This window comes from Aspergillus costaricaensis (genome assembly GCF_003184835.1).
Source record: "Aspergillus costaricaensis CBS 115574 unplaced genomic scaffold BO79scaffold_9, whole genome shotgun sequence".
Taxonomy (NCBI): domain Eukaryota; kingdom Fungi; phylum Ascomycota; class Eurotiomycetes; order Eurotiales; family Aspergillaceae; genus Aspergillus; species Aspergillus costaricensis.
This window is the reverse complement of record NW_020291809.1, coordinates 298,758-326,267: the sequence shown is the minus strand read 5'-3', so window position 1 is coordinate 326,267 and position 27,510 is coordinate 298,758. Positions and strand designations below refer to the sequence as shown.

Here is a 27,510-nt window from a genome sequence, read left to right as displayed (position 1 = left end):
TTTTTTTTTTTTTTTTTCGAAGTGTGGGCGCGTAAAGAACACAAGGCTCTCGACAAGGCTCAACGAGAAACAGTCCAGATTGCTCTGATCAAGCAATGAGCGGTTAGAGAGACACCGAGCGCGCGACTTTCTTCCATTAGACCAACATTGGCACTGCCATATCGATTGCCATTGGAACGACTTCCTAGTCTAAAGCCATCACATATTTGACGATCAGTCCAAGATGTAGCCGAGCTGAGAGCTGCGAGTCAGTTGGAGGGGTCTAGGCATAAGTTCTAAAGTTTCTTAGAGCCAGTCGATGGGTCATGGGAATAAGGATCGTAATACGACCGGATCATGCCCTTACGATTGCTCGCGACAAGCCCAATAAAAGGAATGCATAGTTACACATGATGGCGCAATGTGCTTGAAAATTGTGGGCATTATAGGGCGCGAAAGCAGAATCACAAATTGGAAGAAGTGAGTCAATAAGAGAAATCCAGCTTCCTTTGCCACCGGTAAAGGAAGCCAAGTACCCAGTCAACACATACATAGAGCACGAATATACACGAGCAGAGCCAAAATCACGCAAAATACGTGATATTGCTGTCTAGATGACCCTGCAGTGCGACTAACCTTCTTGGATGTGGGGAATAAACGGCATGACAAACAGCATCATCGTATGACCTTGGTTCATTTGTAGATACCAATGAGTAATCGAGTAAACGTTGGGTTCCCTAGCCGCCTTGAGTGCTGCCGATATAGCGCGTAACTTAAGCTAATGTCGAATCATTGAAGGGAGAGACGTTATTTCGGGCTATTGGGAGTGAATCTGACATGGGTACCTCGCATGAGGCCCTAAGACGGTTGGTTCGGAGGCCTCAAAAATATCCAAAGCGACGTGCGAAGGATTTCACACAGGAAGAAAACCACGCAGATAATTTCCAATGCATATAAGCCATGGAGGCTCAGTTTTAGTTAAGGATTAAGCGCCATTCACGGACTGGACTCACCAGTGATATACAGCCCCCCAAGGAAGGCTGATAGGGCCCATGCGCAAACCCTCCGTATTCCCTTAGCACAGCGTCAATGACTCAACATCTACCCAGAACCATTGAAGTGCTGAACGGAGAAAGCCTTGCCTAAGCGCCCACTAATTTTAGTGCCTTGTCCATTGCTTCCTTCACCCATCTGGGGTCGACTGCCCTGCAGTTCAGCCGTTCGCGTCTACTAGTCCATTTTCACTCAACTAATGGTGATGTTGCTTCCCCAGGGAGACCCACAAAAAGAAAAGACGGCGTTCTTTCCAACATGCGTAACGGATAGCCACGGGCTTGTAAGTGGCCGAGGACGGAAAGATAGCAAGGAGCTGGCGCTACTTAGGGTACCGGAACCTCGGGACAATTCTCCTACAGTGATTGGATACCGGTCTAATGGGCTCTTACTTCGAGTACAATCCTAATATCTATCCGCGTCTCAGAAGCCGACGAGTTCACTTCCAGAATAGAATGTGGATGACAATAACGGCGCGTAAGCTACGGAGTATATGGGATAGAACTAATAATCAAAAGTTGTTGTACACGTTTTGGAACCCACAACATGGACGAATGTCCAAGACCACATCCAATTGGGTGCTGGTGACAGTTTGGTAGACAGCCGCACTGCTCTAAAATTGGCCTGTTTTGCATAGCCTTAATGATGCAACAGGTAGGTAGGTACAAATTGAGTGCCTCCTTGTTTTCACATATAAATGCACCTTCTGTCTACAAAGTTTGGAAAGTCCACACCCACATCCATATCGACAAGGCAAGTATCTGTTATTCAATCGGTGCCTCCTGCTAGGTTTGAGAGCGGTACCGTCCATTGAGAATACTATCATCCGTTATCCCACATTACCTACAATGGCTTTGAGAATGGGCTGGACTAGTATGTATTTCTAGATGTTTCTTTTTTTCCTTTGTCGATGATTACTGACTTGCTTTGGCAGAAAACGTTAACAGGCAGGCCTGTTTATACTTCCTCTTTGTACCAACATTCTTGCTCTACAGTGTGTACAAACTATCATCTTTACTTGAGATTGGACTAACCGCGAGCTAGCCTTGGCCCTGGCAGGTTGTCTTTCCACGTCCCCTGGGATCCCAAACATCTTCCTCGTCCAGATCACTGCACAGGACTCTGGCGGTAAGCTTAAAGTTGGCTACTTTGGTAGGTCCATTTTCTCCATGCTCCACAGTTAATGTAAGCTCCTAGAAATAACCTATGCCATTAGGAATGTGTAGTGTTTTCATGAACTCTACGGATTCGCAGTTGTGCTCCACCACCTGTGGTATCTCGACAGAAGACCTACTCCAGAGGCTCTCCCCTCAGGATGGAAGGAGCGCCGTGACTGATAACCTCGTCGAGTTTGGTCTTACTCTCGCTTCCAAGATTCTGCTTCCAATTCTTGCAGGGGGAGGGGTTGCTTTCACACTGGGTATAGTCCTTTTCTTATTTTTCCAAATAAGAGTGAAAAACCCTTCCGTCCAAGGAGGAGCACTGCAGCTGCTTGAGTCGACCTCGCTTGCTTTTGTGGGACTATCGTGCGTTCTCTGCTTTGGCGCGGCAACCTCCATTACGATGGCCGTGGGCGCTATGCGATACTGCGATAACAAAGCAGATGCGCCAACAGACGAAATCGAAGCCGGCAAGCCACTTCAGATAATACAATGGATGACATTTGCCTTTTCCGTCCTTATAGGGGTTGGCTTAAGGGATATCATGAAATCATCTTCCTCGACTCAGAAGGCTCCAACCCAAGCGGCAAAGCAGCCTAGACAGCCACTAGCGACTGCTATTGATTTCTGAAGAATCGGTTGAGGTGTTTGTCGGATATGGTGCGGACAAGATACTGGTAGTGTGCATTTGTCTCTTTACAACCCACTATCAGGTCGAAGCATTTCTCTTCCTGCTACATACTAGAGGGTTATACGCACAACCTAAATTCGTTGCACTGCTCGTTAGTATGTTATAGTTCGTTTTCTCGGATCAAATGAATATCTTGGCGCCTGGATTACATATGAGTGCAGTCCCTATTTCTCCCTGCTCCTTCATTGCTTCTGTACTTAGAGCTGTGCTTTGAGTAAACTCACCTTTCATGATACTTCTAGCGACAGAAAAAACAATGGTTAATTAGACGTAGCGTAGAACTATGCGTGGAGCTCTACGTACCAATCCAGTAGTTTTCCAACCTAGTGGTGACTACAAAATTCTGACAACCAATAAGTGAATACCTGAATCAAGTGAACTCGAAATCAGGCCAGCAAATTGCGTGGTATAACTGCGCACAGCCTGAGAAAAACGCGAGGTTTGAAACAAAGCCGAGTGGGGGCAAAGTAGGACGTGGTAGTGGTATATTCATTGAACCTAATGCAGCTGCCTAGCTCGCACATAATTTCTCATAACAACCACATTACGATAGGTCTCGAGGGCTCATAGGTTGGAGACCGGCTCCACTATTATACTGTGTACAATTGTCAGAGGACAACCTAGGGGAGTTATTACCACAAGGCCAAAAAGGCCATCATTACCCGCAGCTACCTGCGGACCCCTAGAATCCTGCTTACATAGACATGTATACATGGGAGCAGGTGGTATCTCACCCCTCAGATCACCCCTCAGATCACCCCTCAGGGTAGTAACCTATGACAACTTATCAGGATACCTCAGTGCGCAGAAGAAGAAGTAAATATTTAAAAAATAGAAATTATAGATTCTGAGAGATAAAAATTAAATAAATCTTATATCTAGTTAGTCTGGCTGCTCTGGTTAGTATTCTCTAGTAATATAATATATTTTAAAAAGATCTATTCAGGATGTTAACAGTACCCCTGAATTATTCTAAAGATAACTGAATAGATTGAATAAAGCAGTGAGTGCTAATCTTGGATACTCAGTAGCCACTAACATATATCTTCTGTTGTATATTTTTGTCTTTTTGCAATTCGTCTATTCGAGGCGGTCAGGATGCTGCTTGTCAAAAAGTTTTTGTATCCTCAACCTATTGTTGCAATGCAAGTCAGCCTAGCGCAACCCAGATGATCTCTTGATCACGTGAGCTAATACTGCCCCGATCTCTGACAAAGTCCAACTTCACAAGGAACGCCGCCGTCTGGCATTCAGACTGATCCCTCCCTAATATAAACCTCCCCCGGAGCATAATTGGTCCGAATAGGGCATGGTAGGACTGCTCAATTCGGCGATTCGCAGCTCTTTTTTCCCGCCTTTGAGATGAACCGACTAAGTATGTTTGTCCGACAGAAAGCTATACCTTATATGAATATGATCCAACTCTTGGGCGTCTAATCGCCAAATGTATTACTTCGTTAACGTGTGTTCTTCAGAGGAAGTTATTCGAGATTGATGGTGGTGGGCTGGACGCGTTACATACAGGCACATACCCTATTGATTGGATCGGTGGCTAAGTTAGGCAGCCACGCAGCAGGCATTTAAGATGCTAGTAGGCTTGATTCTTGTAATTCTTAGATCTTACTTTGCTTATCTGCTCGCCAACATGCTTAGCCTCGTGGTACCGAACGGCTGATTGGACGTCATTTGGCTGTCAGCTGACAGTCTAATATCTCCGCCCACTCATAATAGGTTACCCAATCGGTCCCTGACCAGGCCCCACAGCACATCTAACCAAGAATATGGCTTAGCCCTCGTGCAACTTATCCGTTGGGGGGATGGTTGGTTCCATGGAACGAAAGCTGACAGCCGATAACCAAAGCGGCTTCACGCATGGAACAGCACCATTTTGGAACTTCGTCACATGCCGATACGTCATGCATTAACCAACTGAGAATGGGAAACTTAGCTAGAACAATAGGGACTTACCATCTCGCCCGAGGGCCTTGTACTTGCAACATATGCTTCTATGGCACCTTACAACCCCTGGCGCTCTGAATGGACCACAAAGGTGACAACGAAGTGCATGATCGGGTATGTATGACGCTTCCATCTATTGTTATGGATAACATATGCTCATGGTTCTGCAAAGCCGCTTTCCGAGCGCGACAAGCGTATCCTCACTACCTACGGAAGATTGCCTTGTGGGGGCAGTCTCGGACAGCAGCCTAAGGTATTATAACACCATGATAACTCTTCATCATAGCTGAAAGTTATTAGAAACGGACCTATTTCGATTCAGGAGATTATGCCCTCTCCGCAGCTCACCGAGTGACCGACAACGGCGATATCCAAACCGGCACGGCTCACCCTGTCCGTGAGAGCATTTCGCACCCCTTCGCACCGGTACCAAGCACTGGCAATGCTGCTAGGGAGGCTAATGATGGTATTTTTGAGGACAAGAGTGCCATTACACAAGTTCCAAGGAGTCCTCTTTCCAGGAACCCGAGCTTCAGTGATCAGGATCTATAGGCCCCGAGGGCAGAAAAGCCTGAATTTGTAGGATATCTCACGATGGTTAAGGACTGGGTTGATGAGCTTCATTGCATACTATACGGGGGAACACACTGGTTCCTCTTGACGCGTTTGATATCCGGGTCAGTTCCTCCCCAGAATATCTGATATGTTACATTGATAGAGAATGTCTTTGGTTGGTTTATATCCTGTTTCCAGATTGAACTGTCCTTAGATATGTACGTGTCTCGAATTAATTCAACGCATCGGTTATGTGTCATACCATACACAGTTTCGATTACCGAGTCTCCTGGTAGGCTTGTCGACTTCCTCCTCGAAGACTAAAAGGTCAATCAGTGAGGATAGTATTACAGCCCATAAGCAACACACTGCAGATATTTGGTTCAACTCTCCAATCCCCCACTCCCGGGTCCTGTCAATCTTAGGGAAACCAGCAAAATCCCGCCATTATCCAGGCACTCACCAAGGTCATCGCAAATATCACAACTTTATGATCCATAGCACCAAAGTTTCAGACTCCCTCAAGTTTCCGGTACGCCCGCTCCGGCACACGCAGTGACGCAGACGCATACTGATCCAGAAAGACGTGTAAACTGGAACGGTCCGATTCAGATACACAACTGCTCGGTCGCTCTTGCTGACGATGTCTCGCACAACAATGCCAACACTGACGTAGGCCATCTTCAGTCGAAGACTTTAGCGAAGGTGCACAAGCGGCGGCGATAAGGGCTATCTCTTCGATTCTGCTCCATAACGTTGGCGCCACTAGCGAACGTAGCTGCTCTCCTTCGAGCACAATGACTCGTACATAGTAGAGCTTTACGCTAGCGGCAGCCGTAGCACAGAGGATCAGAGACAACAGAAATGCGATTATGAGCCTCTCTCGTAAAGGTCGATGTAGTCGCCAGATTATGGGTAATGGCATGATAACGAATATGACGTCGGTAAGGATGCCGATACCTGCCAGCCAGGGTGTCATATTAGCTTTATATTATGCTTTTTCTTTTTGAAAAATCATGGCATGTTAGATACTTACCAGTATATACAAAGCCATATATATGTAGTTGAGGCGGTGCCCAACATCTAGCATCAGGGATGACATCCCACATCGCACGCAAGGGTCTGCACTGGATAAAGAGACAGATTGTCGAAGCTAGCGCTGCTGCAAGCTGAACAGATACTGCACACCACAAAATATCCTGCCATATCTTAGCGCGGTGAAGTGATATAAGTATTATTGCTACTGAAACTCGTAACAGTGCTCCTGCCCATATACCCGTCATTTCGTAGGTGAAGACGAAGCGCAGGGCTTGGGCTCTGTTGCCTGGTGTAAGAAATTTGTCGTATCGACCAAGGCCATAGGAAGCTGCTGCGGCCATCATGGAGTATGCTACAATCTCCAAGGCCTATTTAGATCGTCAGAACTGCTTCTCGGTGCTTGAAATGAGGTAAAAGTACCACTGCTAGCGATAATATGAGATCCTCGGCTCTGATCTTATATACTCGACGAAAGCGCGTGTACATTCGAAGAACGTATAAGGCCAGCGCTACAAGCAGTAGAATACCGCATATAATCAGCGCCCTTGGAGCTGTAGTTGTATTGGCATTATGAGGAACTTCTGTATTCATCTGGCTATAAATCGTTCGCTGCTAGCATGGATTTTCACGCTCCGACGCGGTCGCAAAACAGGCAGTATTCTCATGGCCTCAAAATGTGATCTAAGAATTTCTAACAGCATCCCCGGGGGGGTTCTGTGATATTCGTTCGATCTTTTTCCCCATGTTTACCGTGAAGTTGTCTGCTTCGTTTTCCGCGGTTTAGATGGATCCCCGTTCGCGAGCCTAGTATCTGCAAGTGGTAGACAAGAATGGCTCTGTTAGCGAGGGTGACGCATAGAACCATTAGGTCCATGTTGAGTTATTTTCCGGCTCCCTTCAAGGCTAGGAGGGACCATTACCGTACAGTCTACTGTTCATCTTTTTTTGGGTGGATGTCAACGTCATTAACCTTAAAATATACTGTGACCAGTGGAAGTTACAGATGGAATATTTTTGACTTGTAACATACGTAAGTGGAATGTATATATTGATTGTGATGCCCTACCAAATTTCGCAACGATGGGTTCAAAGTGTTCGGTGGCAGCATATATATCTTCTCAACGGGAGTTGACATAGCACGAATAACATGTAGCAACCTTGTTAACCCCTTTAGAAAACCGGCATGATATGATGGAGAGAATCAGACCAATTTCTAGCTAATAGAAAATAAAGAGATTCAGTATCCCGTGCATGAAGTGATATGTTTTAGTATGCTCACAGAGAGCTCACAGTGAAGCTCACCATGCCGACCGGCCACTATCAGGGTAAACTTAAGAGCAGCTTCAGCCTGGAATATAATACACTTGTTAGCATATGATACTTCATCCAATCCTCGATGGTCTAACGGTCATGATTTCCGCTTGTCAATCCCTTTCGGGAACAAGCGCGGGAGACCTGGGTTCGACTCCCAGTCGGGGAGATTTCCTTTTTGTTTTTCATTCGATCGGCTACGTACATATCATCGGCCCACATTTTGAGGCTTTGACCAATTATTGGACTCCATTCCACCTGCTGCCCAATTATTTCGGATGGGGTGGCTGCAACAATAATCCTGAGTGCTAGTCCTGGATGCCACTGTCTTTCAAATTACACAATGCTATCCTGTCCGGACCATTGTCATGTCTATAGTACATTTCATATCCATTCCATCCAGCAACAACAAGATACAATTCTCCCGACACTTTGTCGGCCCTTTCGAATGATTTATTATGATATTGTGATCGTCTAAATTAGCGCCGACAAGAGCACTGCTCTCGGCATTTGTCTATTGAAAAGGATCCACACCCCGCTTTAGTATATCCTCAAACACAAAGGCTTGCTGAATACCGGTTGTTTCACCGATATAGCGCATGCGATCAATGATCCAATCTCTCTGACATTCCGAACTAGCCATCTGCCCGGCATATAGCAGAGGCCAGAATAGGAGGTAGATACCAGCGATAGCGGGGATACCATTGCCGCCTGTTTGTGTATCTGATAGACTGCCCGATATTACTGGCAGGTAACCACAGTATTGAGGAACGGAAGCACAGATGTCTGAAACGAGCTGTTGCATTATGATGACTGAGTGCTGATACTGGACAGCATCGAATAGAGATGTGCCCACATCTTCCATTTGTTGCTTGATTTCTTGATGCAGAAGCAACCGACATGTACGGATGTTGTTCCACACACCTGCGACCCATGCATCGGGATACTTGTGAAATTGCGTTCCCATGACCTGTTTAGATGTCTTCGCTGAATTCACGACCTGGAATTGCCAATCTACGGGCATTTTATCCGTGAGCGAGCAGAGGCTGCGGTCTATATCTTTGGCATATGCAATCATTTTCTCCGGATCGTAGAGTGTACGGCACTTAATGTGTGCACGGAAATAGGACAGCGATATCATGATATCAGACAATTTCCAGGCAGGATCATCAGTATCCATGTAAGCAGCAGTGTGGCGGTGAAGCTTTACCAATCCCATAGGTATTCGAAAAGAGCGCATCAAGCAGGTCACTGAAATACAAAGAAGGGTTTGTCGAAACATTTGAAGTCCGGGACGATATTGCACAAGTCCCACCCCTCGAATGTCCAATATCGACGCTACACCTTTTAAGTGAGTCTCTCTTTGATAGGGGAAGTCCCCACTCTCACAAGTCAGAGCCTCAAAGGTGTTTAGGAACAGAATCGAGATAATGGTAGCATTCTTTGCTGCTTCACGGCAGGACAATAAGGCTGCATTGATATGTCGAAGCGCTGCAACGTAATACTGTCTGGCTTTCTTGAGAAGAGCAACATGTTGAAACTTGGTAGCATAAGCTGCGAGCGCAACAGCACAGAGGCTCGCGACCACTCGTTGCTCATTCATGACATCATCGTTAAATGTGGATAGATACTCGAAATGGCCCCGGATGAGACCGATGTTATGGAAGGTGTGAGCCGACATGAAGAAACCGATTGCACGAGATTCCGTGGATTGGAATATGTTTCCGCCTAATATGTTCGCAGTTGGTGGGTCGAGATTCACTGGAATTTCAGGACTTTGTATCCTTGCCGTAATACATGAAAATGGCGAGAAAGTCTCTGCTTTTGGACCATTATTTATGTCTGGATTCCCTGGGTTGTGATGAAGAAACATCCGCTCTATAGAATCACCATACAGTGGACATTTCCAACCAGATTTTAGGCATTGGTTGCAATGCGGCCGCGCCCGGTCGCACTGTTGATTTCACTCAATAAGCATTGACGTAAACTTTAGTAGAATCTAATCATAAAATTTTGAATAGAAAGTGAGTGTGATGAGCAGTACCTTGATCTTTCTCTTTCTACAGACCTGGCAGCCTCTCGAGAATCTCCCGTGGCGGACCATTCCGATAGTATCGGCTGGTCCGATACCGGCCGTGGGTAAGTAAGATCGATGTCGTTCATGCAACGATATTCGGCAAGGCTACATCACATAGAAAATGCTGCACAAAGATGTAACCCATGATGTAGACAAATAACTGACTCATGCTCAAAACATTACTGAGAAGAACGACGAGGAAGAACAACTGGAAGGACAGATAGAGATTCCCATCACATGTTCTGTCAGCGCTAAGCCCTTTTGGAAGGTATTGCGAGAGAGCCAATCACAGTGCAGCTAGTGATATAACCTTCTCTGAGTCTTTTGTCTCGGACGATGGATGCTGGTCTTTTCCATAGAACATTTATCATTATTAGAAATTCAGAACGATTTAGCTCATCTATAGGGGATAAGGGTGCCAAATATAAATATGTGCTCCTGTCCCGAGTAGAGCAACAGTCTCCAGACACTCAAAATCATCATCTCATTGGCACTTCATAGAGTACAATTACTGTTGATAACCAGTCCCACAAATCTACAACTCTTTTACTTCTTTCCTGCTATCTCAATTTACAGGACCTCTGCTTCTCAATATGTCTGAAGACAAGAAGCTCCTCGTCGTGTTTGGCGCCACGGGAATTCAAGGTGGCTCAGTTGCTCGAGCAATCCTGGCCGATCCTATGGCGTCAAAGCAATTCAACATCCGGGCAATTACCAGAGACCCTTCCAAGCAGGCTGCCAAAACTCTAGCTCAGCAGGGTGCGGAGGTAATGAAGGTAGGTCACACCCACCGATTCGACTGGACTTGCGGTGCAAGGTCATTGATAAAGACGACAATAGGCCGACCTGGAAGACAAAGACTCTCTTCGCTTAGCTCTCAAAAATGCTTATGCTGTCTTTGCCGTCACAAACTTCTGGGAGACTTTTGATGCTGCCACTGAGACTAGACAAGGCATGAACGTGGCTGATATTGCTAAGGTAGGACATATTAATACATTGTGGAGATATGCTAACACCAACACAGGAACTGGATGTCAAGCATCTTATCTGGAGCAGCTTACCTGGCATCTCGCGGAGTATGTCACTTTCTTCTCTTCACCCATTGTGTCGTTTTCGTATTGTTGTGATGTGTGGCTAATGAAGGATAGTCACCAATGATAAACTCACTGGCGTGGTGCATTTCGACAGCAAAGCTCGTGTTGATGACTACATCCGCCACCTCTCGATCCCGCACACCGTTGTCACCCTTGCCATCTATGCTACGTTTTTCTTTGAGATACTGACACCTCTTCCGACAACACCTCCTTCATACGTGCTAGCGTTCCCTAAACCAACAAGCGCCCAGACCAACGTGCCCATTATTGACCCTACTGCTGACCTGGGTAAGTTTATCAAGGGTATTCTTCTGAACCCTGGCAAGACGCTCGGTCAGAGCTTCAATGTCGCCGGAAGAGCATATACTTTCGAAGAAATTGTCGGGGTCGCAAAGGATATGGGGGTAAATATAAGCTTCCAGCCGGTGGATAAGGTGACCTTCAAGGCCGGAATGGCCGCCAAGGGATTTACCGACGTTGTTTGTGAGGGTGTATCTCAGGCCGCTCAGTATATCCAGGAGTATGGATACTTCGGCGGGGCCGGATTCGAGGAAAGCCACAAGGCGAGTCAATAATGAGATTTGCTAATGCTTGCTCGTACTTATGAACCATACTAACTGCCGTTACACACTGTAATAGGTTTTGTTGGAACCCTTGACTACACTGGAAGATGCTCTGAGAAACAGCGCGGTTTTGTCGCAGTTGAAGAATCAAAAGTGAGTAGTCGTTAATCAAGGAACTCAGGTTTTCTTGGGGAACAGAAGCTATTAACTTTAATTTCTGGATTGGAGTCCGATTATTTGGGCATCTGCGCCACAGTTTGGTAACAGCACATTGAGTTCTTTGACTAGCTATATCGAATATTGCAAACATTAAATATTGATTACGGATCTGCAAAATATTATCCAATCCGCATTCCGCAGTCAGGATGATATAGTTCATAGTTCCGGAGTATCAGGAAAGATTGGCATACTAGACGCAGTTAGTCAAGGTTACCAGCCAGCAGCCTTTCAATCACCAAGAAACTTACATTTCAGGATAACGATCCCCCACAAAGTTGGCCTTCTGCACCAGATCCCTAATCTCAGCAACCTCTTCGTCACTCAATCTCACATCGACCGCTGCAGCGTTCTCTTCTAGGTACTTAACACTCCGGGTACCTGGAATGGGAATAACCTCCGGACCTTGAGCAAGCAGCCACGCCAGCGCAACCTGCGACGGCGTAAACCCATGTGCCTCTCCAATCTCCTTGAACCTCTCCACTATACTCAGAATTCTGTCCATGCCTTCAGAATACCTTGGGATCATGCATCGAAAGTCCTGCTCTCCAAGGTCACTCCTCGACTTGAACTGGCCCGTCAATAACCCCCGACCCATGGGGCTATACGCCACCACAGCAATGCCCAGCTCGCGACATGTACGAAGCACGTCAGACTGGGGAGACTCGATGTCCAAGCAGAATGGACTGTACTCGATCTGTAGTGCTGAAATGGGATGAACAGCATGTGCACGACGCAGAGTAGCAGCGGAGACTTCGGAAAGACCTAGATAGCGAATCTTCCCTTCTCTGTATCCGACATCTCATGTAAACAACGTATCATAGCACATTTAATGTTATAGCTCACCTCTTCAACAGAACCATAGCCTCCACGGTCTTCTCAATAGGAGTCACTCCGTCCACCCGATGACAATAATACAAGTCAATAGTCTCAACACCCAACTTCTCCAGGCTCCTCTCACATGCCATTCGGATATACTCCGGGTCAGATCGAATACTTTGACGCATGCTGGCATCATAGCTAAGACCAAACTTTGTTGCTAAAAAGATGTCTCCACGCTTGCCAGACCGCTTGAACCACTCCCCGATAATGGCTTCGCTGTCGAAGTAGATGTCAGCCGTGTCCCAGAATCGCTGTCCAATGGAGTGAGCGTGGTCTAGGAAGGCAAGCTTCTCTTCCCGGGTGTTTTGTTGGCCGTAGGCACCGGCAATGCTCATGGTACCGAGGCCGACGGCGTTGACCAGGGGGCCATTGTGGCCTAGGTTGCGGAGGGTGGACATCGTTGCGCTGGTTGGTTGATGTAAAAGTAGACTTACTACTAGTAGTAAAATTGGATATAGGCAATTTAAAGGATAAACGAGGGGTAGTAAACGGGATGAAAACAAGAAGAGACGAGGGGGGATGTAAAGCAGATATTTATACGTCGTTTATGGGGGACGCAGAATTCAGCAGCGACTGGATCTCTCGTTTTCCTCCAAGCATCTGTCCCTATTGTAGACCTAGATCCAGGATTTCTGAGGCATAACTCAAGCACAGATGGGGCAATGGTTGGTCAGCCAATCACGAGTGTGGAAATGCGAACCGACCAATAGGAATCGCCGAAGAACGAAGATGGCCAATCCGGCATCATGTTGAATTAGTTATCTAGGATGGAAGCTTTGGAGGCACAGTACTACGGGCAGACAAATCAAATTGCAAGAATTGACACCTAGGTACTCAAAAATTACCTAAGCCAATATGCACACCAAAGTCTCGAGCGGATAACGTGTACAGTAGCCACATCTATTCCTAAGAAATGCCTCGGAGTTTGAAGGCCGTAAGACCGACTCTATCCGCCGACTGATAAGTGATAAGACATGATATCTCTATTTACGACAGATAATCTGCGCACTGGGAATGGATATCCAAGCATCCTCATCCTCCCCCCACTGACGCCAAACATTAGATATACTCTCGAGCTCCTCCAACGTCGCGAATCCATTATCTAGGGCTCCCTTAGCAAAGGCCGACTTCAACGCACGTTCTTGCCATGTTCCACTCCACCACTGAACCTCTTCCGGCTTCGTAAAGCACCACGCGCTCACAGTACAATCGACCTTCGACTTCTCAAATCCAGCCTGACGTGCCCAGACATGCAAGTACCGACCTGCATTGGGCTCGCCTCCATTCTTTCGAGCCACCCGATCATACAGGTCCAGCCAGCGTCGCAGTCCAGGGAGTTCTGGGTACCACCCGAAGACCGAGTAATCTGACTCGCGCGCGGCGACAATACCACCAGTCTTGCAGACACGGCGCATCTCCTTCAAAACGTTCACGGGATCTCCCACGTGCTGTAGAACTTGGTGGCAGACAACCACATCGAATGATTCATCGGCGTAAGCCAGGTTGTTGGCGTCACCCGTGACGAACTCGATGTTGTTGATTCCTCGCGATTCGGCGAGCTGTCGGGCGCCTGGTAAGACATCGTCGACCATTTCCAAGCCCGTAACGTGGCCGTTCGTGACATAAGTAGCCAAGTCCACAGTGATGGTGCCTGGACCACAGCCGATGTCTAGGATCTTCATGTGGGGTTGGAGGTGCGGCAGGAGGTATTGAGCGGAATTGAGGGCAGTCCGTTGTCCGTGGGACCGGAGCACGGAGGCATGATGGCCGTGAGTGTATGTTGCTGTCTCAGACATTTTGCTCTTTTTTTCCCTGAAGTACTATGAATGAAGATTTGTTGATGAGAAATGGAGTGGCATGTATTCGTCGCTTCCTTTATAGCTGCTGTGGATGGCTAGCCACGGGCCGATATCGGCGGAGCTGTCGCTCGCTGACTTGGGGTCAACGCGATCGGCATGATTGCATTTCGGAAAAGGATACTCCAGCCAATATATGAATCAAGTAAGATGCAGGGGATGGTAAAGTCTAGGCGGAGAATCACTCTTATTGCATGATCGCGGTATTTTTTTGATCATTGCTGCGGGCGGACATCGCAGCTCCCGCACAACCTTCTCCGGTCATTGGTGACCGACCCACTTGGGTCATGGTTTATGCTTGAGCTTGAATATGCTTCTAGTTCCGAGCCACTTATGTTTGCTGCTTACATGAAGCCCTGACCGGATTATTGAGAGACTAGGCCTATCACAGTACTGTGATTATAGTCACAGCCTGTTCTGGACAGGTGCCATCACCATCTTAGCTCGCAGCGATACCGGAGATGCTATGGAAATTGAACCCTACATGTTGATTATCCGGCGACAGTGCCACCTATTGGGACCCATATCTTTCTCAAATGATGTTTCTGAGACCTTCGGTTTTTGATTTTTCTGTGCTTTGATTTATTTACTACCTTGAGGCTGACACTCTGGCTTTTGCCACTTCCTGACGCTAAAAGCTTTCGTCGGCTATTATATCCAAACCTGCTTCTGCAGTTCCACATATCATATTAGCAACTGGAACTCTTCCGCTAGCCCAGTCCAAGGCCAGGTACCCGCCAATAGTACCTCGTATGTCTCTATCATGATTGTGGCTATAAAAGAACGGGTGCCTACTAAGGAAGATGACACTCGAGGCTGTTGCCGTTCATTCCTTTCAGTCATTCTTTCGCACCGCAAGACGTTCTATTCTCCCCAAAAACACACCATTACTTTCTTTTATCAGTTCGGCCATTGGAATCATGGGGAGAATTATAGCAAGATTTCTGACTGTTCTGCTACCCCTGACTCAATTGACTGCGGCTCTGACCGTCCAGCCAGAAGCAGCAGCCAGGGTCTCAGTTGAGATTTTGACATCTACCTACACCCACACAGTGACCAGCACAATTACCGGTATTTCAACTCTAACCACAACCACTACCACCTGTGCTACCCAGTCATATGCGGACCCATTCTGTACCTTGGATGGTGCTTGGTCTCTCGCGGGCAACTGGTTCCAACAATGGTGTTCGGGCGTATCTCTGGAGGGAGGGACGACTGTCACCTCGGCATATTACGCATCGCTATATGAATGCGAGGTGATATGCTATCAATCAAGTACTGAGTGTAATGGCGTCAATTACAATACGGCAATCCGTGCTTGCTACCTCCTAACTGGCTCACTTACTGCTACTTCTGCTGCCTCTTACAGGGCGGCGATGCGCTTCACCACCAATCCTTGCATGCTTACCGAGACTTCTATATCGACGGGCCTTTCGACGCAAACATCCACCATCGTGTCTGTGGTGACATACACGTCAACAATTACTATACCGGATACATCATCTACTCAGACTGGCTCTGTGTCAGTTGTGCCAACTTCCACATCTCCAGTCGCAGTATCCAGTGCTATCCCCGCAATTTCCAGTACTCGGGTCACCTCCTTGGGAACCACTACTCCCTCGTCGACGTCCACATCAATACCAGTGATACAGTCCTCGTCGGCTTCTGTATCTGCATCTATCGTTGACACTTCATCATTCACGACCTCGGAAAAGCCATCCATGCCGAACCAGCCATCCGCTGCCGCAAGTTCCTCCATCGCTATGCAGCTCAGCAACTCACATTCGCCTTCATACAGCGATGCTCTTACATTTGCTCCGAGTTCAAGATTTGCGAAGTCTACTGCTCCGCGTCCTACAATCACATCAAGTTCGGCTTCATCTCTACATCCAAGCTCTTCGGTACCGATGCAATCATCAAGCCAATACACGGCATCCTCCGCCTCTGTCCACGCATCGTCGAGCCTGGAGTTAACCAAACTTCCTCAGGCATCTACATCGGTACCAATTATGCTTTCATTTGCGAACGAAAGTACCGTTCTACCGAGCCATTCAACGTCTCCGCAGCCCGCCACCTATATCAACAGCGGTAGTTCTTCCGAGTCTGCTTCCTCACCTGGAGGACTCTCTACCACTTCCACAATCCTTACCACCCAAGTCCGCACTGTGACTTCCTGTCCAGGTTCAGTGACCGACTGTCCTATCACGGATAAAACTACATTCCTTACTACTGACCATCACGGTGGGCACGACAATTCGTCCCGTGACTGCTGCGATGGCCTCTCCGACGAGCTTGCAGTCTGCAGATGATGTGTATACTGAGGTTTCGACGGTGTATGTTACGAACATCATGACAATCAGTGCTTGTGTAGGTGATGGATATTGATTGTTTACTTCGCTTCGATATAAAGTATTACTCGAATATTTCGGGGTGTTGCCAATTTTACGTCATACTGTCTCCAGGCTAGTTCATGGCAACCCTGTTCATAAGTTATTGATGTGATTTATAGTATCATCATCGTGCCATTCTTAATATATCCTAATCAAAAATTCATTCCTATGATAGATACTTCATTGACTTTGTCCTTGCTCTCCTCACCATCCCCCCAGTTCAATCCATCAACCCCGAAATCACCGGTGCTGCTTCTGCTCCTCCTTCTGCCAAACCTTAAAGTACGTACTCAGCAGCTCCGGCATAGAAGGCAACTCCGGCATATCCGAAGACGCAAGCAAAACACGCCGACTATTCGCATTCTCATACACAGTCTTCGTCATCGTCTCCGCCTCCCAGTACACCAACAATTGCCGAACTTTATCCTGCAAGAACGCCGACGCGACTTTGAAATGATGTTCTCCATGCGTTGCCACAATATCAGCCCACTCCAAAGCCGATACCCGTTTCAACGGGGGGGACGTATAATGTGCCACCATGTCTAGAACCTCATCCCACGTCAAGGTATGAGTTTGATCAGGTAGGACAAGGTTATAGGCATGGCTGTGGTGACTGCTAAGCGCAATTTCCAGGATCGCTGAGCTTGCGTAGTCGACTGGGATCATCTGGCAGCGGGCCGCTGGGGGGGACGGGTAGCATCCAACGCGGATGGAGCTGACCATCAGATGTTGGAAACCGTCCCCGGGGTTGGCAACTCCCGTTTTGCTGTGGCCGGAAATGACGGGTAGGCGATGGATGGTTACTGGCATGCCGTTTGCGATGGCATCCCAGGCGATGCTTTCGGCCACGATCTTGGTCTCACTGTAACCGACGAGCTTTCTTTCGGAGTCCGTAGTGTTGAGGGCTGGTCTTTCATTCTCGCCGATAAGCTCTCTGCCCTCGAGATATGCAGATGTTCCACAGGCTGATATGCTGGAGGTATAATGCACGGGCTTGAGGCGCTTCGTATTGGCGAACCGAAGAATATTCGAAAACCCATGGATATTGGCGCCACGGAGCTCCGAGTATGAAGGCATGTAGTTGCATTGGGCGGCAAGGTGGAAAATAACACTGGTCCATTGAGCGAAATGTTCGTACTTCTCCTGCCCGAGTCCCAGTGTCGAGTCGGTGAGATCGCCAGGTACCACGATGACTTTAGATTCAGAGTCCAATGACAGTCCGTAGTGCTCCATGTTCTCTTTGATACGTGCCAAGCCTGCTGCGGCATCTGGCGCTCGCACCAAGCATGCAATCTCCTTCACTCGCGGGTGCCTAGTTAGAGTAGAGAGAAAGAAGGCACCCAGAAATCCGGTGCATCCGGTCACAAATACCCGTCCTTCAGACTCGGAATGCCAATACGGGACGTGCTCTGATATCGGCTCCAGAGATTTGGCCAACTCCAAGTCTGCCCGATAGAGCACGCTCTCATCAACATCATCTTTGCCGTTACCAACAAGAGACCCCTTCGCGTTCTCAAGCTCCCCGGACTTGTGCTTCTCACGGAGGACCTGCATGGTAATAGCGCCGAGTCCTTTGACGTTCTGTGCCTTTGATATCTGAGCGAGTGATACCTCAACGCCAACATTTCGTCGGAACCAGCTGCGTATCTCAATGGTCATCAATGAGTCAATTGCAATCTCGCAGAGCTCCTCATACGGCATGTCATCGGGATAGGACATGTTCGAGGCAACCATTCGACCGATCTCGAGCGTAATCTTGGTCTCTGTAGCTGGATCATAGAGAAGGGAGGGATTGCGCTTGATCGCGTTTACGAACGTTTTGAGCTCGTTATCTTGGCTTGCGCTCCCGCCGTCCGAAGCAGTCAGCATGTTATGCCACGCCAGGAAACGAGCATCCTGCCCAACTGTAACACCATTCTCCATCTCAGACACCGGCTTTGTTGTTCCCATCCCTAAGGCCAGTTGGGGTGCACTCCCCATGATCTGTATTTCCAGGGCCTTGAGAAGATCGTGCTCTTCCAGTATTTCCCAAGAGCTCATTTCTACCATTTCCCTAGCTCTATGAGACGTTTCAGCGATAACACCGATATCTCCCATGAAACCAATGTCGAGTACGCTAGCTGGTAGCCCCTTTGAGTGACGATAAGTGACAAAAGCGTCCAAGAAGGTATTAGCAGCCGCGTAGTTGGCTTGGCCGATATGCCCGGCAGTACCAGAGACAGAGCTGAGCAGGACGAAGAAATCCAGAGAGCAATCCTGCGTCGCCTGATGAACATTCCGCGTGCCTTGGACCTTAGGAGCAAGTGCCTCGATCCACTCCTCGTATGCCATGTTATCCAAGGTTTGATCCTGTTTGACATAGTAATTAGTAAGTATTCTTCGACAACAAGAACATGTTGATTGCCAAATGAGAGTGTATACAGGGGAAACGGGAAACTCACTCGTAGCACCATGGACAACTGCATGATTCCTGCTATAGGTCGTACCGCGGCGGACACTGCCCGTTCGACATCGCTGATACTGGTCACATCACCTGTCACTACCTGAATGTGACAATTTCCCTGAGATTCCATATCCTGGACAAATTCTCGAGCCTTTATTGGCTCCAAGCCAGACCGGGACATGAATAGCAAATGCTGGGCTCCTTTCTCCACCATCCATCTTGCCACTGCACGCCCGAGACCGCCGAGGCCACCAACCAACAAGTACGAAGCATCACCGCGGAACAGGGCCCCTCGAGCCTGCAATTTAGACACCCGTAAATCGGCTGGATTTTCGGGCATTTCCACCAAAATTTTGCCCATGTGCTTACCAGTCTGCATGTGTCTAAATGCTTTGGCAATATCGGACGCCTTGAAAACAGTAACAGGCCGGATAGGACGGAGCTTCCCTTGCTCTATCGAGTGAGCAAACTGCTGCACTAAGCTTCGAATAACCTCAGGGTTCTGCTCGCCAATTTGAAGAAGATCCACACCAATGAAGGTACGGTTTCCCATGAAGAGGTCCATATCCAGCTTACCATGACCGAGGAAGTCACGCTTACCCAATTCAATCATTTTGCCCATGGGGGCAACACACTTCCAGGAGGCATGCAATAGTTCGCCGGAAAGGGAATTGAGAACGAGGTCCACGCCTCTATTACTGGTCGCCTTCATCACATCCTTGTGGAAGCTAACGCTCCTCGAATCAAATATACGATCCTCAGTAAGGTTGAACTCTTCCATAAGATGTTCTCTCTTTTCTTTGCTTCCGACCGTGGCGAATATCTCGGCTCCAATTGCCTGGCATATCTGAATTGCGGCCAGACCCACGCCGCCGCACGCGCTGTGGATGAGAACTGTCTGCCCCTTTTGTAGATTTCCGCACTTCACCAAAGAGTAGAGAGCGGTGGAGAATACGCAGGGACCTGCTGCTGCATCTTCGAGAGACAATCCTTCAGGGAGCACAAGACAAGTATTCGCAGGCACTATTTTCCTTGTGCCCATTAAGCCCGTTCCGAAAACTGACACCTTATCTCCTACTTGGATATTCTGTACCCCTGATCCCACATTGCGGACAATACCGGCCGCTTCAAGTCCGATCTCGGAAGTTTCTCCCATCAATCCCATCGATATCATGATGTCCTAAACAAGCAATATTTAGCATCTAAACACTGAAGGCGATTGGCAATGGCTTACTCTGAAATTGAGCCCCACAAATCGGATATCCACTTCGATGTCGTGTTCCCCAAGGTGTCCCACACGCCCATCCAGGGCCCAAGTCAAAGAATCAAAGATACCAAAGCACCCAATATCTAAAGATCTCTGCTCGAAGCTATCATCGGCAGCCATCATTTGGTGGAGGAATTGGAAGTGAAATCGACCGACATGAACTGCTCCGTCTTTAAGGGCAAACTCGTAGTCCTCATTAATCGGGTTCTTGCCTGATTGTCGACAGATTCGTTCGTATACAAGGGCGACCTTATCTGCTGCACCAAATTCTTTCTGGTCGAGTTCAAAGGTTGCAAAATTTGTGGAGAGCTCTTTCCGTACTGTTCGCATCAACCCCAGCGTTAGGCCAAATCGAGGGTCTGAATCTCTAGCGCCGAGTTGCACGGGCGGCATCAGCCAGAGGCAGTGGCCTTTAACACCAGAAAGAAAGCGTTGAAAAGCACAGAATTCATCCTCTGAAAGACTGTCCAAGAAGGGGCTATCTAGGTCAAGGAATGATATAACGTTCGTTATCGAAGAAGACATGTCGTTCAGGGTCAACCAAGTGACCTTTACACCTTGGTGAGTGAAAGCCTTTGCAAGTGTGTATGCCAATTTAGGGGCCTTGCCCCTATGAAGGAAACCAATCTCTTTACCGAGAGATGCCCTGGCTTCAGGTCGCCGTGATAGCATGTAAGCGTTAGTCTCGTATGGCGGTTCGTTGTCGTACCGGACTATGTCCGCACCAGTGAATCCCGCATCCAGGAGTTCTTGATGCCATCGTGAGACGGGAACCACTGGGGTTTCCCTTAAATCTTCTGCATTCCACCAGCCTGGGAGGGTACCCATAATGAAATTAATCATGGGGAGTCCGGGGCAGAGCTCTGTGAGGAAAAGCCACCCCCCTGGAGCCAGAAGTTTATTCAGGTTGCGAAGCGAGGTCGATATTCTTGGGGTAGCATGGACGACATTTGAAGCGATGATCAAGTCATAGCCCTCCACAGCAAAGCCTTGGTCCTCAGGGTCCTTGGATATGTCGAACGTTTCGTATATCATCCCAGGGAAGTTCCTAAAGTGCTCTTTTGCTTTCGCAAAAAATCCCGCCGAAATATCAGTAAATGTATAGCTGGAATACAAAGGACCCTCGTGCTTTGTTGCATCATAAAGGGCATCGAGTACTGCCGAGGTGGCGCCGCCTGTTCCTGCACCAACCTCCAGGACTCTGAGTGTTGGACGGGAATGGCTGAGCAGTGACAGGAATTTCTCCGCCGGAAATAGACGAGAGGACTCCTGATACATACTACTGACGGCATCACTTCCGCTAATAACCTCCAGGGCGTCGACGCTGTCATCTAAAATGCCTTCAATATGTGACAACATCTCATAACCGGCAGTATACACACTGCGCACCAAAGAATGCTCGATGCTTTCGCCGAGCTCTTCGATCTGCGACAGACACCCTTCGGGATTGGAGCCAGAATTATCCATTTCGAGGACAAGTCTGGGGTCTTCGCTCTTTATTCTTTCATACTGCGAGGACAACCACTTGTGGTAATTTTTCAAGTGCTCCTTTGTTGGTCTGGATGACCTTGTCCGGTGGTATGCCTCCAATATGAATAAGTTCGTCAATTCCACAGCCATTCGTCCGCGATCTATGTCGGCTGAGATTGGTGGGATTAGGCTCTCAAGTGGTAAAAAATCTATATGAGGCTTCCAATGTAACGTTGCGGCGGACGCGCCATTTTCATCGTTGATCGCGGACTCACTGATTCCAAAAAAGAAGCAGCGCCTCAGAGAAAGCACAGGCCATCCATCAGCAAGCAATAAAGCATCTCCAGTGAACGTGTTTCCAGCTGCATCACATGTTGATTTCAAAGACATCATCTCTCGTCCAGGGGCAACGTATAGACTCTCAATGGCGGTGGGGATGCACAGTTGAGTCATGGAACGTTGGATTCCTTTGGCTCCTGCTACACTCAATAGCTGGAGACATTGGTCCATCACGACAGGATGGAGAGCATAGCGACTACCGGTCAGCGCAGTAGGCTCGTATAACGTTGCTGCTGCCTCGGTTGTGGTAGGGCTCGCGGTGATATCTCGAAGCCCGCGGAAATTGGGGCCGTACTCCAGTCCTCGCTTCTCCAAAGCGTCGTACCATTCCTTGGCCAGCACCTTACGTGAGTATGGAGATACTGTACCATATTCATTGGTGAAGCCCTCTGGCTCTGCCCGTACCTGGCCGACGCAATGTTTCTTCCACTCGCCTTCGTTATATGCAGTGATTGTAAAGTCGTACCAACCAGAGTCTAGACTATCGGTTAGTTTCACCGGTCGAAGGCTAGTGATAATCTCAACGTGCTGCAGCTTCGCCTCTTTCAGCACCAATGCAGCTCGCATAAACACGTTCTTCACCGAATATTCGGGAATCTGGGAAATCTGACGCATAGCCTCCCCAACCATTGCCACGTATCCGGCACCTGGAAAGACGACCTCCCCCCCTATCTTATGCTCCAATAGCCATGGTACATTTTCAGCTTGTAGCATATTTCGCCATACAGGTTCCAAGTCGCTCGATTCCAGAGCTCGACTTCCTAACAGCTCGTGGTGGGGAGCTGAACGAAGCCTCCAGTCCCTTGTCAGGCGGGTTTCACTCCAGAATGATTCAGTATGATCCCACGAGTAGGGGGCAAGGTCTGTCACTGTTGCTGCAGGACGGACTAACATCGATAGATCGATGGAGACTCCCAGGGCGTGTATGTGACCAGCTGTGCTCAACAAGCACCTCGATTGGTCTGCGTGTCGAACGAAGGTTGGTATGTAAGAGCAGTTTCGCTTGGAAGCTGCACCCGAGATGATTTGCCGCAAGGGTCCAGACAGCACCGAGTGTGGTCCAATTTCAACAAACGCCAGAGCCTTTTCATCATCACTCAATATCTTGCTCAGTGCCGTGTTAAACATGACTGGATTTTCCACATTTCTTCTCCAGTATGAGGGACTCAGAGCGCAAGGGTCAGAGATAGTTTCGTTTGTAACCGTGGATACTAGTGGAGTCATAGATTCATTGAAACAAATTTCGGAAAGTAGTGACTCGAATAGTTCTCCCACCTCTTTCATGTGGTGTGAATGGTAAGCCACATTGACTGCAAGACGCCGGCAGAACACCTCGCCTTGTGCTTGTATGTCTTTCAACATTTCATCGACCGCTTGCTCGTCTCCGGAGATGGTCACACTTTCAGGGCTGTTCTCGCACGCCACAACCACGCCATTCTTGAGATATTTCTCTGCTTCAGCACGTCCCAAACTGACTGCCGCCATAGCGCCATTTCCGTTTGCTGACTCCATAGCCAGTCCGCGGAAATACGCGATCTTGATTGCAGAGGCGGCCGTGATTGCTCCTGAAGCATACGCCGCGGCAATTTCGCCACTCGAATGTCCTACCACAATGGACGGCATGGCCCCCAGCTCCCGGAGGAAGTCCACCAGGGCCACCTGTATGGCGGTACAAAGGGGCTGTGCAAACTTAGCCTCTTGAAATCGGCTTTTATCGTCGGCATGCATTAGTTCCTCTAGATGTTGTTAGGTTCACGCTATGCTTAAGGGAGATCAAGACATGCCTTCGATACTCCAATCAGGTGGAGTTTCCAGTCGCTGTAATTCCTCATCTAGTCCCTGTATGACTGACCGGAATTTCTCAGAGCTCAAGATCATCTCTCGTCCCATTCCTGGCCACTGTGCGCCTTGTCCGGTGAAAACGAAGCATATTTGCGGGTTTATTGCACGCGCTTTCTCAAATGTCGAAATGTTCCCATCTTTCTCCACGATGGCAAAGGCTCGATGTTGCATGTGCTCTCGTTTAAACGCCAGTGTATATGCAAGATCCAGAGCAGCGGATGGGGTGTCATGTAGATAATCGTTGATTACTCTGATGTTGCTATCTAGTGATGTGGCCGACTTGGCAGAGGCGAGCAGAATGTGTGGTGGGCCTGGCCTCTCGTCGGATGCTACCCCAGATTGGGATCCTGCACCTACAGAGAGGGCAGAATCCAAGACAACCTTGAAATATTAGCAGGCTTTCTTGGAATATCTTGCGGTTATGATCGGGCTGAATGCACTGATACATACATGCGCATTGGTACCACCTATACCGAATGAATTGACGCTGATCCTTTCACATCTACCTGCGGGCCAAGGGGTTGGATCCACAGGAACTTGCAACTTTGCTTCTTTGAAAGGGACTTAAGATAAAGAATGAGTAGTTTATCCCGCAAGGAACTAAGGAAGGGAATGTCTCACTGTTGGGATTTGGGGTATTGAAATGTATATTGGGAGGAAGAATCCTGTGCTCCAGCGCGAGTACGCTCTTGATCACACTGGTAATTCCAGAAGCACCTTCTGAGTGGCCCAAGTTTGGTTTCACCTGGTACGTATCAGACACCGAATTATTAAGACTTGTAGTTATTTCGACTCTCGACTCACCGCCCCAATATGTATGCCTTCGTGACCAAACACATTGGCAATCACAGTTGTTTCAGCTGTGTCGCCGACGATTGTTCCAGTTCCGTGACACTCAAAAAACGCTGTTTTACTAATATCAGAAATTCCTGCTTTCTGATAAGCCTTTCTGATGAGTGCTTCCTGTGCTTGCGACCCTGGAGTTGTTATGCTAGGTGTCTTGCCGTCGCAATTGACAGCTGTAGATCGTATCACAGCGCGAATGGGATCACCATCCCTGAGGCATGCATGTAACGGCTTGATGTAGATTGCGTTTACGGCTTCTCCTCTTCCATAGCCATCTGCAGAAGCATCGAATGTTTTCGAAATTCCATCTGGGGAGAGTGCCATAGTCTCCGAGACGGCATTTGTGGTCGTTGGCGTGATGATCAAGTTAGTCCCAGCCACCAACGCTGACGAACATTCGCCTGTGTATAGTGCCTGACACGCGTCGTGTAGACCTACAAGGGCCGCAGAGCAACCAGTGCGAAACGTAATACTGGGACCCCGCAGATCATACTCGTAGGATACTCGGTTCGAAAGGGCGAAATCCGCCGCGCTGACGACCCTGAACCGATCGATGGCCTGGGTGTCCTTGCTCATCAAATCCAACCAGTCCTCACCAAACACTCCAACATAACATCCAATGTCCTTTCCACGGCATTGGGATGGGAGTTGGCCCCCATTTTCCAAACATTCCCATACAACCTCAAGCAGTATTCGTTGTTGCGGGTCGAGTTTCCCAGCTTCTAGCTTGCTCATACCGAAGAATCCAGCATCAACCTGCGATATATCTTGCTGAAGGAAGTAGCCGTGCTGGGTCCGAATCGCACCAGGACGAGTCTCATCGTAGAATGCTTCAATATTGTATCGGTCCTCGGGAACTATGCAACGGCCATCGCGTTTGTTGATCAACAGGTCCCAGAGCTCCTTCTCACCATTGACACCGCCGGGAAGCCTCATTGACATGCCAACAATCGCGATCGGGAACGGGACGGGCTCGCAGTTGCTGTACACCTCTGGTTGTACCGCGCCATGGTGGTCTTTACAGTGTGAAAGAATGGCGCTCGGTGAAATTTTAACATCCAGTCCATCCATGATCAGGCAACTGTTTTCTCTGCCCGGCAATATTTGCGCTCTAACGTGGAGCAGGGACTTCCAACTTTTGTCTGAGGATCCGGTGATGGTAGAAGAAAAGCGATACACCTTCCACCCAAGAATGTTTGAACGGTACCTATTTCTAAGTGTGGGTTGCACCGTTCATATTAAGTGCAACCACTTACAATCCGTACTACTAAGCGACAAGAACAACATTAAAAATCACGTACGTCTGCGGGATTGTCGAACCCAAGATCTTTCATCGCGCTCAAGTAGCGGTCAGCAGAGTTCAGAAACGATCTTAATTGTAACAATGCTACATCATTGTTTGGTCTAGACCTTGATGCTTTCTTTCTTTCTCTTTTTTTGCTTCCCTCTCCCTTTCTTCTTCCCCAATTAGTTGTCTCAGGTTGTTATTTCCGCACCTCTGCCCCCCATTCAATGGCCGCGTGCTGCCCATGGCACGACCTGCCTTCAACAATTGAGATAATGAGTATATTTGCATTGTCTATCCATCAACCAATGACAAGACAACTGTGTGTTGCTATGTTCCGTGTTCCACACTCGGCGTCCCAATCTTGTCCTGTGTGCATTGTCACACGAGTAAAATCGGCGATAATGCAGTCAATGGCAGAGAGGACGGCAAGACGGGCGATCGCACATGCGTATTTGGAATGCCAGCAAACCCCGACATGGCGTAAGAGCTAGCCTCGTCCTCAGTCCTACTCAGTTCTTCTTGGGCTATTCACAGGTCCATATAGAACGGTCGGTATGATGTGTTCAAACCGACACTGAGACAAGAAGTGGCCAAAACAGCACTTCAGCTCCCCATTTTCCGCCACTGGCACTGATCTGTATGTTTATTAGCCAATGCGGAGGATAAAAGCTGTCTCGTACTCTCTTTGCTTCTTAGCAAGAAAACTTTAAGCTTCAGGAACAAACTAGAGGTCGGAAACAAGGACATTGTACATTACTGTACCATCCCTTGCATGAAAACCCATACTATGCGCGTAGATCTACGCGCCCCCTTGCAGCCAAAAGTTTCTCTTCATACTGTTTAACTCCGGCGTTAGAGAATCATAAGTAGAGCATTGTGTGACCTGTCGTTTCCCTTTAATCTGACCGAACAGAAAGTCAACTAAGGAGCTTAAAGCGGTGAAGACCGAAGGCAATGCAGCAGTGCAAAGACTATGAGATCGATTATTCCATCAGATCAAGAATGGTGCACCAAATGGAAAACGGACAACAACAAATACCCAATTGCAGAACCAAGGTCAAAGCAATGCGAAAACAAGCGTATGTTTATGTGGGACTATTATGGCAATGATCTACATTCTCAAGGGGAAAGGAGTAAGCGCGAACTCTCCCTGACGAAACGGACAAAAGACCGTGTCATACCGCAGGAGAG

General features: G+C 48.2%; 9 protein-coding genes and 1 non-coding gene across 10 annotated transcripts; 5 read left to right on the top strand and 5 right to left on the bottom strand.

The window, feature by feature from the left end:
• Nucleotides 1–1,880: 1,880 nt before the first annotated feature.
• BO79DRAFT_252986 (uncharacterized protein) lies at nt 1,881–2,823 on the top strand (the record flags this gene model as incomplete). Its single annotated transcript, XM_025685964.1, has 4 exons — nt 1,881–1,905; nt 1,967–2,026; nt 2,077–2,184; nt 2,249–2,823. The coding sequence occupies 4 exons, from the start codon at nt 1,881–1,883 to the stop codon at nt 2,821–2,823; spliced, it is 768 nt and encodes a 255-aa protein (XP_025541638.1).
• A 2,097-nt stretch (nt 2,824–4,920) lies between these two features.
• Nucleotides 4,921–5,480, top strand: BO79DRAFT_280940 (uncharacterized protein; the record flags this gene model as incomplete). Its single annotated transcript, XM_025688109.1, has 3 exons — nt 4,921–4,956; nt 5,015–5,095; nt 5,143–5,480. The coding sequence occupies 3 exons, from the start codon at nt 4,921–4,923 to the stop codon at nt 5,392–5,394; spliced, it is 369 nt and encodes a 122-aa protein (XP_025541637.1). The 3' UTR covers nt 5,395–5,480.
• A 428-nt stretch (nt 5,481–5,908) lies between these two features.
• On the bottom strand, nt 5,909–6,779 carry BO79DRAFT_143126 (uncharacterized protein; the record flags this gene model as incomplete). The annotated part of the gene is made up of 2 exons (XM_025678304.1): nt 5,909–6,381; nt 6,434–6,779. 2 exons carry the CDS (start codon nt 6,777–6,779, stop codon nt 5,909–5,911), a joined length of 819 nt encoding a protein of 272 aa, XP_025541636.1.
• A 1,046-nt stretch (nt 6,780–7,825) lies between these two features.
• On the top strand, nt 7,826–7,915 carry BO79DRAFT_t80. Its single transcript has one exon. It is a non-coding gene; the product is annotated as a tRNA-Asp (tRNA).
• A 345-nt stretch (nt 7,916–8,260) lies between these two features.
• On the bottom strand, nt 8,261–9,968 carry BO79DRAFT_169828 (uncharacterized protein; the record flags this gene model as incomplete). The annotated part of the gene is made up of 2 exons (XM_025679501.1): nt 8,261–9,700; nt 9,933–9,968. 2 exons carry the CDS (start codon nt 9,966–9,968, stop codon nt 8,261–8,263), a joined length of 1,476 nt encoding a protein of 491 aa, XP_025541635.1.
• Nucleotides 9,969–10,416: 448 nt separating this feature from the next.
• Nucleotides 10,417–11,637, top strand: BO79DRAFT_280934 (NmrA/HSCARG family protein; the record flags this gene model as incomplete). The annotated part of the gene is made up of 5 exons (XM_025688108.1): nt 10,417–10,599; nt 10,664–10,801; nt 10,848–10,899; nt 10,972–11,480; nt 11,557–11,637. 5 exons carry the CDS (start codon nt 10,417–10,419, stop codon nt 11,635–11,637), a joined length of 963 nt encoding a protein of 320 aa, XP_025541634.1.
• Nucleotides 11,638–11,855: 218 nt separating this feature from the next.
• On the bottom strand, nt 11,856–12,976 carry BO79DRAFT_280933 (aldo/keto reductase; the record flags this gene model as incomplete). Its single annotated transcript, XM_025688107.1, has 3 exons — nt 11,856–11,889; nt 11,948–12,484; nt 12,543–12,976. The coding sequence occupies 3 exons, from the start codon at nt 12,974–12,976 to the stop codon at nt 11,856–11,858; spliced, it is 1,005 nt and encodes a 334-aa protein (XP_025541633.1).
• Nucleotides 12,977–13,561: 585 nt separating this feature from the next.
• On the bottom strand, nt 13,562–14,374 carry BO79DRAFT_191571 (class I SAM-dependent methyltransferase; the record flags this gene model as incomplete). Its single annotated transcript, XM_025680838.1, has 1 exon — nt 13,562–14,374. One exon carries the CDS (start codon nt 14,372–14,374, stop codon nt 13,562–13,564), a length of 813 nt encoding a protein of 270 aa, XP_025541632.1.
• A 980-nt stretch (nt 14,375–15,354) lies between these two features.
• Nucleotides 15,355–16,819, top strand: BO79DRAFT_280930 (uncharacterized protein; the record flags this gene model as incomplete). The annotated part of the gene is made up of 2 exons (XM_025688106.1): nt 15,355–16,675; nt 16,740–16,819. The coding sequence occupies 2 exons, from the start codon at nt 15,355–15,357 to the stop codon at nt 16,817–16,819; spliced, it is 1,401 nt and encodes a 466-aa protein (XP_025541631.1).
• Nucleotides 16,820–17,064: 245 nt separating this feature from the next.
• BO79DRAFT_226576 (polyketide synthase) lies at nt 17,065–26,102 on the bottom strand (the record flags this gene model as incomplete). Its single annotated transcript, XM_025683806.1, has 7 exons — nt 17,065–19,173; nt 19,266–20,447; nt 20,502–24,051; nt 24,196–24,566; nt 24,636–24,748; nt 24,807–24,930; nt 24,990–26,102. 7 exons carry the CDS (start codon nt 26,100–26,102, stop codon nt 17,065–17,067), a joined length of 8,562 nt encoding a protein of 2,853 aa, XP_025541630.1.
• Between the last annotated feature and the right edge of the window lie 1,408 nt (nt 26,103–27,510).